The sequence below is a fragment of the Podarcis raffonei genome, chromosome 11 (assembly GCF_027172205.1).
Source record: "Podarcis raffonei isolate rPodRaf1 chromosome 11, rPodRaf1.pri, whole genome shotgun sequence".
Taxonomy (NCBI): domain Eukaryota; kingdom Metazoa; phylum Chordata; class Lepidosauria; order Squamata; family Lacertidae; genus Podarcis; species Podarcis raffonei.
Window position 1 is genome coordinate 29,262,220 of NC_070612.1, and position 12,819 is coordinate 29,275,038.

Below are 12,819 nucleotides of genomic sequence, written 5' to 3' on the forward strand. Positions count from 1 at the left end.
GTATGCTATTATTGTAAAAAAAATTTAAAATCCCTTTAAGATTAAACATTAGCATCTTTATTTTTGTAAATGTGCTGAGTAATTTAAGTTGGAACTGTTCTTTGGAAATTAGTATTGAAACTGATACTCTTACTGTCAAATGCAGTGTTGTTCTCAAGTCCTCAGATGCTGTGCATATGGGGACTGAAGGTTGAAGAACAATGTCCTAATTTGTCATAAATGCTTTTAAGGTTTGTTTAAAGCAAATCTTAGCGGCTTTACATTTTGGAGGTTTAAATTATTCACATGGGCTTTCCACTGGGCTAATGTCACAGAATGGGAATTCACCTTCCTCTACTCTCCCCTGGAACTGTCCATGCATCCTCAAAATGTGCTGATTTGTACACCGTAAGCACGCAAGAGACTGATGGATCAGACCAGTGGCCCATCTAGACCAGCATCCTGCTCTGATAGTGACCAACCACCAGATACCTATGGGAATCTCTCAACTGCACTCCCTACAACTAACCCTTAGCAAGGACTTTAGCCTCGCTGGCATTTTAAGTATTCCCCAGTGCCTTTACTCTAGGAAACTCCATTATTTGTGAGGAAAGGCAAACGTAGCTTAAATTTTAGTGAAATAATCTGCTAAACCTCCGCAGTACAGGAGCGACTCTTGGTCATTACGCAAAGCAGGAGAATGCAGGTGTCTTCCCGTCTGCCTAGGAATTTGTTTTCAGTCCCACAGCTTGGCTTTCTTCAGCCTAATTTTGTCAGGGAAAGTATTTTCGTTGCTGCTGCTGTTAAGCAGCTGGGAACGAGAAACCCTTAAGAACTAATGCAAATCATCAAGGGATCTTCCAGAAGATCTTTCTGCATTCCCCTAGACCAGGCGGAATCTTGATCAACTCAAGCACCTCCAAGTCCCTCTTATCATTTAGACTGCAATCCTGTGCACCCTCATTTCGGTGCAATCCCCACTGCGCTTAAAGGGAGCTCGCGCGCTGCTTCTGAGTAACCACAACAAACCCTCCAGCTTCGCTCCGCCCAAGCTTCGTCCCTCAGACGCGCCCCGCCTTCTCCCGCCCTTGTCACGTGGCCTAAATCCTCAACTGCCTCCTCGCTACCCGCCTCTCGGGCCCGGGCTCCCATCAACGAACCAATCAGCACGCGGGAGACGGCCCGTTCTGTTACATCAGAACCCACGCTCTGGAAGCCCTTAAAAAAAATCCCTAGCCGAACTGCCCTTGCTTCTGGGGTTTTAATTGGCCTTCGCCACCGGCAAAGCCCCGCCTCCGAATGCGTGTCCGGAGTGCCGATTGGCCATCAAGCGGGCTGCGCGACACTGCCCTGTCAGCGGGTCTTTAACAAGAGGACGGGGACCAATCACAGGCGCCCTTTCTTTCCGGGCTGGCAGTTTGAAACTGTCAGGCTTCTCTTGCTGGGGAGGTGAGGAGCGGAGGAGGCTGCTCAGGTGAGGGAGGCGGCTTTCGGGGGAAGGGGCTGCGGGGACCTCGAGCCAGGGGCAGGCTGGAGAAGCACCGGGTCGCGGAGGCGCGTCACTTTCCTCGCGTCCTGACGCGCAATAAGCGCCATTCTAAATTCTGCATCTGCCCGTTGCCTAGAGGGGCGAAAGCGTCTCTTCCCTTCTCTCCGTGCAATGCACCCTTCGCAGCACTTCCTTCTAATTGCACGCTTCTACCTGGCGCCTTCTAAGGCCTGTTGGCCCCTTTCCGACTCACAGTGCATGCACTTGTTTGTGCCTACTCAGAAGTAAGCCCCATTGAGTACAGTGGGACTTTACTCCCAGGTAGGTCTGTAAGAACTGCGGCTTTCCTGTACCAGTGTACCTTGCGACGCTCTCTTTTGGGTTGCCTAGAGGAAAGCAGGAGTTAAAGGAGATGGTGTGGTTAGAGGGCTGGGCTGTACAGGAGAGCAGGCTTCATAATCCCGACTCGATGGGTGGCCTTGGTCCAGTCCAGGCATAGGTAAACTCAGCCCTCCAGATGTTTTTGGACTTCAGTTCCCATCATCCCTGACCACTGGTCCTGTTAGCTAGGGATCATGGGAGTTGTAGTCCGAAAACATCTGGAGGGTCGAGTTTGCCTATGCCTGGTCCAGTCACTCACTCTCTCAGCCTAACTTGCCTCACAGGATTGTTAAGAGGATGAAATGAGGATGGGAAGAACCATGCAAGCTGCTTGGAGCTCTTTGGGGGGGAATGGCGAGGTGTAAATGTAGTGAGAAATAAATAAGTAATCAAAAATAATGTCGCCGCTGACTGAAGACCAATACAACAAAAAGAAAAAAAACCATATGGGTGTGATTGTCAGTCCAGTAGTAGCCTTACTGCTACAAAATGCTTGCTAACATGCCTTTTACACTACTGTTGTTAATGCGCACAACGTATGTTTTTTCACAGCACTTTAATTCACATTCCGTGAACTTGAGCAGACCCATGCTTGAAGGTACATGTGTGTGTTTTAAGTCTGTTGGGTTGCCTAAGCAACCTGGTTACCTACTTTTCCCTCAGCCGTTTCTTACTCCCAACCTAAGCCATATGAGCTGAATTAGTGACTATAGAAAAGTTGCTGTCTCCCTCTCTTGCGTCCTTATTTAAAATTTGGAGATGAGCTTCCTTGCAGCCTTCTTGTTACTGTGCATGATATGCTTTAAACACTCTTTAAAGTGCTATAAATTGGCTACTTTGCACATTTTCAGGACAGCTGAATAAAATTGAAATATGGCCGCCTTAACCTCCTGTGTCTGCATCTGTTGTGCATTAGCCTTAAGCAACACTTTAGAGCTGATTAAGATAAAAGCTTGATTGAAATAGGAGCTGAAGGAGTATTTCTGCATGCTGTTGGTACCTTTACTTGAGTAATGCTTCCCCAAAAGCAGTGAACTACTCCATTTGTCTTAATCAAGACCTGCAGATTCTGCTTATGTGACCTTAGAAGACTCTTTACAGTTATTCAAAACAGGTTCTTGCCACATAGGCTGGATCTGTCTTATAACTTGAAAGAGTTTCTAGCAGGCTCCATATTTGGGGGGTGGAAGCTTAGTGTATGGTATAAAGAAGGTGATTATATAGACCAAATTAGGTTATTTTGCAGTACAAGCTAACTTGCTTCTAGTTAACCTGTGAATATGTGTTAGAATGTTTTATGGTGGTCTTAACTTGTACATTGCATTGCATTGCAAAAAAGAAAAGAAAAAGAATGGTATAGAAACAAGGTGTCAGGCCATGTTTTAGATTTTTACCTCTTTTTGTTTTACTCAGTGTTCTAATCAGTATTATTAGTTTTTGATTTCTGGTTCTTATTTATATTTTATTGAATAATCCCACTTTTCTTTTGAACAAAACTCCAAGTCATTACCAGACGAATAATTAAAAACAATATCAAAGCCTATTAACAGTAAATCAATAATAACAAAACAGCAATATCACTCCCCAAAAGCAGGGAAAGCAACAAAATTTAAGTGTTGGTCCCTTATGATTTTATTCAATACGGTATTCTAGTTAGTGTAAACAGGAGGGTGCAGATTCTTCTTAGAAAGCCAGCCTTATTACACTTTTTGGGAAGAGAATGGCAAGTAAGGAAGTACTCTGCTTCCTAGCCTAAATGAACCACAAATATTGAACTAGAACTGGTTATGGAAAAGTTTGTGACCCCGTAAGATTACCTGCCTCAAATTTGGAGCCCATTAATGATTTAGAAGAACATTTGGCCAATACGTATGAAGAAATGGGATTTGGATAAAAAAATGAAGTTCACCCTCTGGATATTTTTTTTAATAGGTATACCTTAGTGTGGGATGTCATCATCTGAAGAGAACAGCACAAGTCCAGTTTTGCCAAAAGACTCTGATCGAGGGAGTTCTGTTTCTTCAGAACTTCAGGTGGGCTAGAAATAGGTTTTGGAAATTGTGCAGTGTTTTTTAAAAGTGCATGTCTTAAGAACTGTTAACTTTCATTTAGATCCTATTCACCTGTAAATCTAGCAGAATGAAACAGTACAAAATGTCTGTGGAGAAGAATAAGTGTAGTACAATGTACATCTCCGTAAATAAATGCAGCATCTCGACCTTTTATAACTGCCACAAGTAGATGCTCAAATTTCTAGTCTTCTATGTATTTTTATCTAAGGGTGGGCACAACTCTGCCACACTAGGCTGAGGTAAGGCTGGAAGGTGGACCGGCAGCCGTGGCTCTGAGTGGCACTCTGCACATGTTTGTTCAAAGCATGCTCTTAGGAACCAGTACTGTTTGCACATTTGGACTTCAGATCAGTGGGTCTAATCCTCCTGATGGCTATGCACAGGCCCAAGCTAGCATAATTTGAATGCTGGCTGCTCCCTGACTGTAGCTCTCCTGAGGAAACCAGATCCTTAGCCCATCAAGAAGGTGCACTTTCTCAGTCATGAATGGGCGTTTGGATGTCAGCCCTTCAGAGAGGGAGAGCCACCTTGTTGACTCTGAGTGTGAGTACTTGGGTGAAAAGGTTGTCTGTTTCAGGATGCTTGCTGAAGTGGCTTCTGAGTGGCAATATTGTAGAAGCTGTGTCGTAAGTAATATTATTAAATTTCTGTCCCACCCTTCTTCCCAAAAGAACCCAGGGTGGCAAACATCAAAATGACTGAAGAATACAATTTAAAAATAAATAAATAAGAAACATTTAAAAATATTTAGGACATCTAAAAACATTTAAAAGCTATTGTATCTCACAATTCCTAATTTCAAGGTTGCCCAGGCCAGTATCTTGTAGCCACCAAATGTTGGTAATAAACAGGAATGTTCTAAAATTTCTTCTGAAAGTCAATGATGAGGGAGGTGGGTGCACCTCACCAGGGAGCACATTCCACAAATGAGGAACCACCACTGAGAATGCCCTGTCACAGGCCAATTCCAACCAGGCAGCAGCCAGAGGCAGCACCACCAACAAGGTTTCCCCTGCTGATCATAGGCCCTGAGGTGGTTGAAGTAGTTACCGTAATAGTGTTGCCTTCTCTCAGTAGCTTTGCTATCAAGGACTAAGCTCAGCAGCAACAATTTAGAAGACACATCTTACCATCTGCTTCCCAGTTGCCACCACCAAAGAGACAGAAGCCCTGTGAATCCAACCCTCCCCCATGGTCTTATTATTACAATTATTACTCCTACTGTTAGATATTATTGTCAACATCCACTGTTGGGTGCAAAACCAGCAGTGATGTCCATTGCATGGGTATTTTCCATGAGGCCACTGCAGGTGGCGGGTTCTTCTCTTGGTGGTTGAATGAAGGTGAGGCTCTGTATTCTGATCCATGTCATCAGATCCCAGAGACCTCACTTTGGGGATAGCTAAGAAAGGACTTATGTTGGCCCAGGTAAGAGAGGAGGTTGAGATGCTGGCCCCACAAGTGCACTGCGTACTTCTTACATCATATGAATTTCTTGGCAACTATATTCTGTCCTTTTTAAATGTGCTGCTTTTCTGGTGCTTGCTCCCTAGTAAGTGTGCTTATGGTCACAGTATTTTTTGTATTAGGTGGGAAATGTGTTTTAATTACTTCTGGACTACGTTTTTACTTTCGAAATACTCTTATGAGTTGGTAATTATGAACCTATTTGTTTTGAGATTGGTTTTTCATCAGTTACATTTTGATGAATTGTTTAATGGGCTGTTACCATATACAGTGGTACCTCAGGTTACATACGCTTCAGGTTACATACGCGTCAGGTTACAGAATCCACTAACCCAGAAATAGTGCTTCAGGTTAAGAACTTTGCTTCAGGATGAGAACAGAAATCGGGCTCCGGCGGCACGGCAGCAGCAGGAGGCCCCATTAGCTAAAGTGTTGCTTCAGGTTAAGAACAGTTTCAGGTTAAGTACGGACCTCCGGAACGAATTAAGTACTTAACCTGAGGTACCACTGTAATGCCTTAAAGTATTGCCTAATTTTGAATTTGTTTGTGTGTTTGGTGGTGCTGTGTTTGTTTTTTTTATATGATTTTGTCAGTTTTGTTGTAGTCTTGAGCATTATATGTGTTAATACAGTATATAAATAAAACAGACATTAGGTGTTAGTGATTTGAGTAACTCAGTTTAAATACTGGGAATGGTGTTTGAAAAACCAACAAGCTATCACTGCAGGGGGGTGGGGGAAATAGGAGGGCTGAGCGGTGGCAAGACCCCAGAAGCCATGTCTTTCTCCATTCAGCAACTAAGAGATTTGGCAAGCAGGGAAACCTTGAGACCAGCAGCTTGCTTTGTATGGAAGAAGGAATGAGCAAGGATGGAAATAGAAAGAGAGCAAGTGAAACTTCCTCCATTTTGAACTTTTGATTTGGCAACAAATTTTGCAATTCTTTGCATTACGTTATGGCCCCCTAAGTGATGAACAGCATATTAATGCATAGAAAGATACAATAAAAGTACAATGAATACTAAGACAATTTTCCAAACAATATAAGATAGCAAAAGCAGGATGCGTGAAAATAGCCTTCCTATACAGTAAACTGGCACAAACTGTTGCACTCAACCCAGTCACTGCCTTTGACATCAGTCTTGTGGTCCTTTTATGACAGGATGAATACGAAGAGCTACTTCGTTATGCTGTAGTTACCCCAAAGTTTGAACCAAGTGTATTACGGCAGTCGGATCGCATAGAGGTTCGCCAGCAGTCTGCAGGTAACTTGTGATAGAAAATGGATATTTATCAGGAGATAAGGGGAGATTTGCTTTTTTTTATGAAAGGAAGTTATCTCCAACTCTCTGAAATGCCAATGCAGGAAAGGGTGTTACTACTGATTAGAATGAAGGCTGTCCCATGCCTTATAATTTGAAATGGATTACCTTGACTGGTATGTGAGCATATTGCAAAGGTTGGCAATGACATTTTATTTGCACTGTATACCCAGGATTAAACCTGAACTCTTTTTCATGCTCAAATGCTCCGCTACCAAGTAAACCTCATAACCCAGATGAGGATGACTTTGTGCTGTCCCACATGAAATATACTTGTGCTTTGCCTGATCTTCAACGAAGCATTCTAAAATTGTTCAGAGTTTCCCATTGGCATGATATCTAATTCATGGTAACTTGTTAACTCATAATATGATTTACTTTAATGAGATTTCACAGCACATATTCATTTGTCAGTTTATGTATGTGCTATATTTTTATACGTTTGCTAAGCAGAGTAGACTAGTTCTGGCCAAACTGAACATTTAATTCATCCTATCTAGTCATTATGTTCTTATAATCTGGCGCCTTGTAGTATTTTTCTTTCTTGGAAGACAGGAGTGATTGACTTTTAATGATTTGTTTCAGACATTGTTTTTAGTTAACAATATATATCCTGAGGCATTTTGAAAAGTAACATTTGCATTAATATTGTTTCCTTTTGAAAATGTTCAATAGTTTTAATTCATGTTAATGCCTTTAATCTTTCAAGGCATTCAGAAAGTATGACATCCCTATAGTTCCAATTTTTACAGGCATTTATTCAAAATTACAAAAGTTTATTTATTTACTTTGCAAGAAAAACAAACTAGGACAGTTTGAAGTGGCAAGATTGTATAGACTCTTAAGAGATGCAGCAGTTCTTACTAGGACTTGGTTTTGCTCATATTTATAGTGGCTTCAGGAATTCTTATGATTCTTGCATCTTCAAATGCATGCAGTTCTGCTTCACTATCAGTTTGACTAGTGATATGAAGATCTGGGGGAAAACTGGAAAAATAGGGTGTGGACCTGCCCCCTCTTTTTCTGGCTTCTTTCCAATTTTTCTCTTTGTTGTTTTCTGGACCTTCACGTCTTTAAGCTTGACATAGCAGGACTTCCGGAGGCGGCGCGAAACCGTGATGGCGGACCTCTTCGAGCTCTGAAGAGGGGCACCGCAGAAAAGGGTTGTTCGCGACGGCGCAGCGGCAACCCATCAAGACAAACCACGGGCAGAGTGAGTCCGTGGCCGTGGGACCCGGCGGGCACCTGGAGCGACCCCGAAATCACAAAAGGAACCCCGTAAGGGGCTCCGGAGTGAAGGAGGGGGAGCGGTGCTGTGGGTTCATCGCTCTTTCTGCGGAGGCGAAGCCGCGCGGCTGTCACGGATGAGCGCTGACCTTTCTTCCAAGAAGCATCGGGCTGAAACATCAAACCCGTGAGTAAGGACCTAAGATCCTACAAATTAATTCGGAAAATTCGGCTAAAAACGGGAGACGAGAAAGAGGAAGTCCGTCTTCCGGCACTGCTTTCAAGATCAAAGCAGACGGACTAAAGAGCGGAAAGCGCTGTGAACAGGGAAGCTTTAAAGCTTTAAATTGGGACTTTCGTGCACATCTGAATTTTTCTTTTAAAGAATAAATACAGCATAAATTTGACCTGGAGCGGTCCCCCAAGGGGCAAGGGAAGACTCTAACCCCAAATTCCCGGGTGGCCGGGTAAAGTTGTTTAAACTGCGGAACTGTTGCAAGCTTCCTGATACTTTTGTAACTGGAGAGTGTAATTTTGAGCTCTGCTAGCTGAAGTGGATATAACTGTAGGCACCTTGCTGGAACTTTGTTACATGTTTAAAAGTGCTCTGCAGGACTTTTTTCTTAGCGTGCTGGAACTAATTTGCTTTTAAAATTGTTTTTAAAGTTGGAACAAAGAGACTTTAATCGTGGAAAAGTTACCTTCTTCTTACTAAAATTTTGGTGGCACTCCCCCTAGAGGACATTGGGAATATAGAGGCCTGGGAAAAGTTTCTCTGTTTACCTTCTCTCAATAGACTGTTTTCAATTTTGGGCTTGCCTTTCCCATGGGATTACAACATTTGACCTTGAACATTGACTGATGAGTGGCACGGGAAAGACAAGAGCAGCCAAAGCTAAGGAAGCTAAGGAGAAAGAGAAAGTAAAAAAGCAAGCACAGCTTTTGCAAACAACTTTAACTCAGGGACGTAGACTATCAGTTCCAGCTGTGCTTGCGACACAAAAAGTAGAAACCGAAAAGCCTGAAAAATCTGAAGAGGAAGATATGGCAGCAGGAGGAGCTGAGGCAGTACTGAAACAAGTTTTGGAACAATTGTCAGCAATAAATCAAAAAATTGATAATCAATCAACAAAAATTGACCAAGCAACATCCTCGATCCAGAAATTGACAGATCAGGTTTCCCAACATACCCAAGCAATTGAAAAATTGCAAGGAGCAACAGAAGAGAATCGTAAACTGGCAGGGGAAGCCGTTCAAATTGCAACATCAGCTAAAAAAGAAGTCGAGGAAGTTAAAGCAGAAGTCAAGCCTCTCCATAAACAGATAGGGGACCAACAAACCTATCTTTCGTTGGTGGAATTGAAAAATCGCGAGACCAACCTCAGACTAAGGGGAGTCCCAGAAATTGAACAAGAAGACCTAATAGGACTTTTGACAACAGAGTTTACAAAGTTCTGGGACTTAAAAGAAGAAAGTGACTTCAAAATTGTATCGGCTTTTCGGTTGGGAAGATTAGTAAGAAAAGATAGATCCAGAGACTGCCTAATAGCTTTGAGATCAAGGGAGGAGAGAGATAAAATATTAGGCCTACACTTCAAAAACTCAATTGTGATACAAGAGAAAAGGGTGGAAATTTACCGAGACATTCCTAAACAGTTATTGGACTTGAGAGCCACCTATTCAGAATTGGCTAAGTTGCTGAGACTCAACACAATTCCTTACAGGTGGGAGTTCCCACAAGGGCTATCATTTACTTACAAACAGAAGAAGGTTAAAATAAGATCACCAGAGGACCTACAAAAGTTCCAGCACGATCACGGAGAAGATCTCCAAAAAGAAGCAGCAGCTAATTGGCCTATACCCAACCCAGGTGGAGCAATACCTGCACCTTCGGAACCAGAGGAGAAAGAAGACACACCGCTCTAGGTGTAGCAGAATAGTTCAGGATGTCTCTGCGGCTACTCAGTTGGAATATAAATGGCGGAAATTCCCCGGAGAAAAGAAGGAGGTTATTTCACATATTGAAGAAAGAACAATTGGACATTATTTGCCTACAAGAAACCCATGTGACTAGGCTCCACAGGAAGGTTTTGGTTAACAAAAGATTAGGCCAAGAATTTATTTCGTCTGACAAAGTAAAGAAAAGAGGAGTGGTGATTTATGCCAAGGAGAACCTGACACCTAAATTTCTATTTAAGGATGAACAAGGAAGAATTTTGGCAATTGAAATTCAAACCCAAGGAGTAAAAATATTGATTTTAGGAATTTATGCTCCAAATGACGGGAAATCGGAATTTTTCAAGAAGCTGCATGAGACGTTGCTGGATTATCTGGATTATGCTAACATCATAATGATGGGAGATATGAATGGAGTGGTGTCTACACACATGGATAAGTCTTACAACCAAAACTTAACATTAGACGGCAGACTGCCCAAAACTTTTTTCGAATTGACTGACAATCTGGATTTGATCGACATATGGAGGACAAAGAATCCCTTAGGTAAAGAAGGAACTTTTTTCTCTGAGGCCCACCTGTCTTGGTCAAGGATCGACCAAATCTGGACCTCCAGGGGGCTGGCACCCAAGATTAAAAGGGTGGAAATCTGCCCAAAAACATGCTCCGACCATAATGCCTTGAAAATAGAACTTAGATTAACTCAACCTGGTTCCTTCAGATGGAGAATGAATGACACACTACTAAGAGATCAAGAGATTGTGAAAAAGGCCCAAAAAACATTAAAGGACTATTTTGAGATAAATCTGAATACTACAGTTGAAAAAAGAACGATCTGGGACGCAAGCAAAGCTGTTATGAGAGGGTTTCTGATACAACAGAATACAATCAAGAAAAAACTCTGGAATGGAAAGAAGGACAAAATATTGGAGAAAATATACCAAGGAGAGAAAAAACTGAGAACCAAACCAAAGTCCAAGGAGGTGCTGAGAGAAATTAAATTCCACCAAGCAGAATATTCAAAATTGATCAATCAGGAGATTGAATGGAAAATAAAACAGATGAAGCAAAGATCCTTTGAATCAGCAAATAAATGTGGAAAGCTATTAGCTTGGCAGCTGAAAAAAAGACAAAAGCTAAATACGATAACAAACCTAGAGATTGATGGAAGGATGGTACAGAAACCAGAAGAAATTAGGAAGTGCTTCCACAGATACTTCAAAGAACTGTATGCACAGGGGCCCCAGAAAGAATCAGAGATAGATCAATTTTTAAAGACAAATGGACTATTAAAAATAACTCAAGATAAAAGATCAATCTTGAACTCTACAATAACCTCACAGGAAATTGAAGGTGCCATTCAGAATATGCAACTAGGCAAATCTCCAGGCCCGGATGGACTTACCTCCAAATATTATAAGGTTCTGAAGGACTATTTGATACAACCTTTGTTGGAGGTATGTAACCAGATCATGGATGGGAAGAGGGCACCAGAAACGTGGAAAGAAGCCTTCATCACATTGATACCTAAGTCAGAATCTGAAAAGACTCAGCTTAAAAACTACCGTCCCATCTCACTCCTAAATGTGGATTACAAAATATTTGCAGACATTTTGGCAAATAGACTTAAAAAAGTTTTAAATGAAGTAATTCATAAAGACCAAGCAGGCTTTCTCCCTGGTAGACATTTATATGAGAACACTAGAAACATCATTGACATTTTAGAACTTTTGCAGACTAATAGGAACACAAGGGCGGTGTTAATTTTTATTGATGCGGAGAAAGCATTTGACAACATATCTTGGATGTTTATGAAGAAGAACTTGGAAGGGATGGGAGTGGGACGGGGGTTTGAGAATGGATTACATGCAATCTATTCAGAACAAAAAGCTAAACTAATAGTGAACAATGTGGTGACGGAGGAATTTAAAATTGAAAAAGGGACACGACAAGGGTGCCCTCTATCCCCTCTGTTATTTATTTCAGTCCTGGAGGTGCTATTGAATATGATCAGAGAGGACCGGTTGGTACAAGGGATAGAGGTCGGAGTGAAACAATATAAACTGAAAGCTTTTGCAGATGACCTAGTTTTGACACTGCAGGAGCCAGAATCCAGTACAAAAAGAGTTCTCGAACTTATATCGGAATTTGGTCGGGTGGCGGGATTTAGGTTGAATAAACAAAAAACTAAGGTTCTGACCAAAAATTTAACAAACACAGAAACAGAGGGGTTTCAGAGAGAAACAGAACTGAATGTGGTTAAAAAAGTGAAATACCTTGGGATTTATTTGTCCTCCAAGAATTTGAATTTATTTAAGGATAATTATGAGAAATGTTGGTTGGAAGTTAAAAAGGATTTAGAAATTTGGTCAAGATTGAAACTTTCCTTGTTGGGAAGAATCGCAGCGATAAAAATGAATGTGTTGCCGAAAATGTTATTTTTGTTTCAAACCTTACAGATCGTGGACAGAGTGGACTGCTTTGGAAAATGGCAGAAGGATATATCTAGATTTATCTGGCAGGGCAAAAAGCCCCGAATAAAGTTTAAAATATTAACAGATTCAAAAGAAAGAGGGGGGTTTGCCCTGCCGGACCTGAGGTTGTATTATGAAGCTGCAGCCTTCTGCTGGCTGAAAGATTGGTTCTTGTTGGAAAACACTGATGTCCTAGATCTGGAAGGTTTTAATAATGCTTTTGGATGGCACGCATACCTATGGTACGACAAGGTTAAAGTACATAAATTGTTTAAAAGTCACATTGTCAGAAAAGCAATTTTTGCAGTCTGGATGAAATATAAAGACTTACTAGAGAGTAAAACTCCGAGGTGGCTATCACCAGTGGAGGCCAAGGCCCGAAAAAGACCCAATATGGAGGCCTATTGGCCGAAATATTGGGAACTGACTGAAAAAATTGGAGACAATTGGAA

The 12,819-nt window shown here is 41.8% G+C and overlaps 1 protein-coding gene across 10 annotated transcripts in view; it reads left to right on the plus strand.

Moving 5' to 3' along the window:
• Positions 1-1,334: 1,334 nt before the first annotated feature.
• Positions 1,335-12,819, plus strand: part of POC5 (POC5 centriolar protein) — a 34,327-nt gene continuing 22,842 nt past the window's right edge. For 2 of the 10 annotated variants that reach the window (XM_053407795.1, XM_053407801.1), the window contains exons 1-3: positions 1,460-1,789; positions 3,782-3,882; positions 6,551-6,653. In XM_053407795.1, coding sequence (XP_053263770.1) covers positions 3,799-3,882; positions 6,551-6,653 — 187 coding nt within the window. In that variant the 5' untranslated portion in view covers positions 1,460-1,789; positions 3,782-3,798. The other 8 variants (XM_053407797.1, XM_053407798.1, XM_053407796.1 and 5 more) reach the window with 8 other exon arrangements.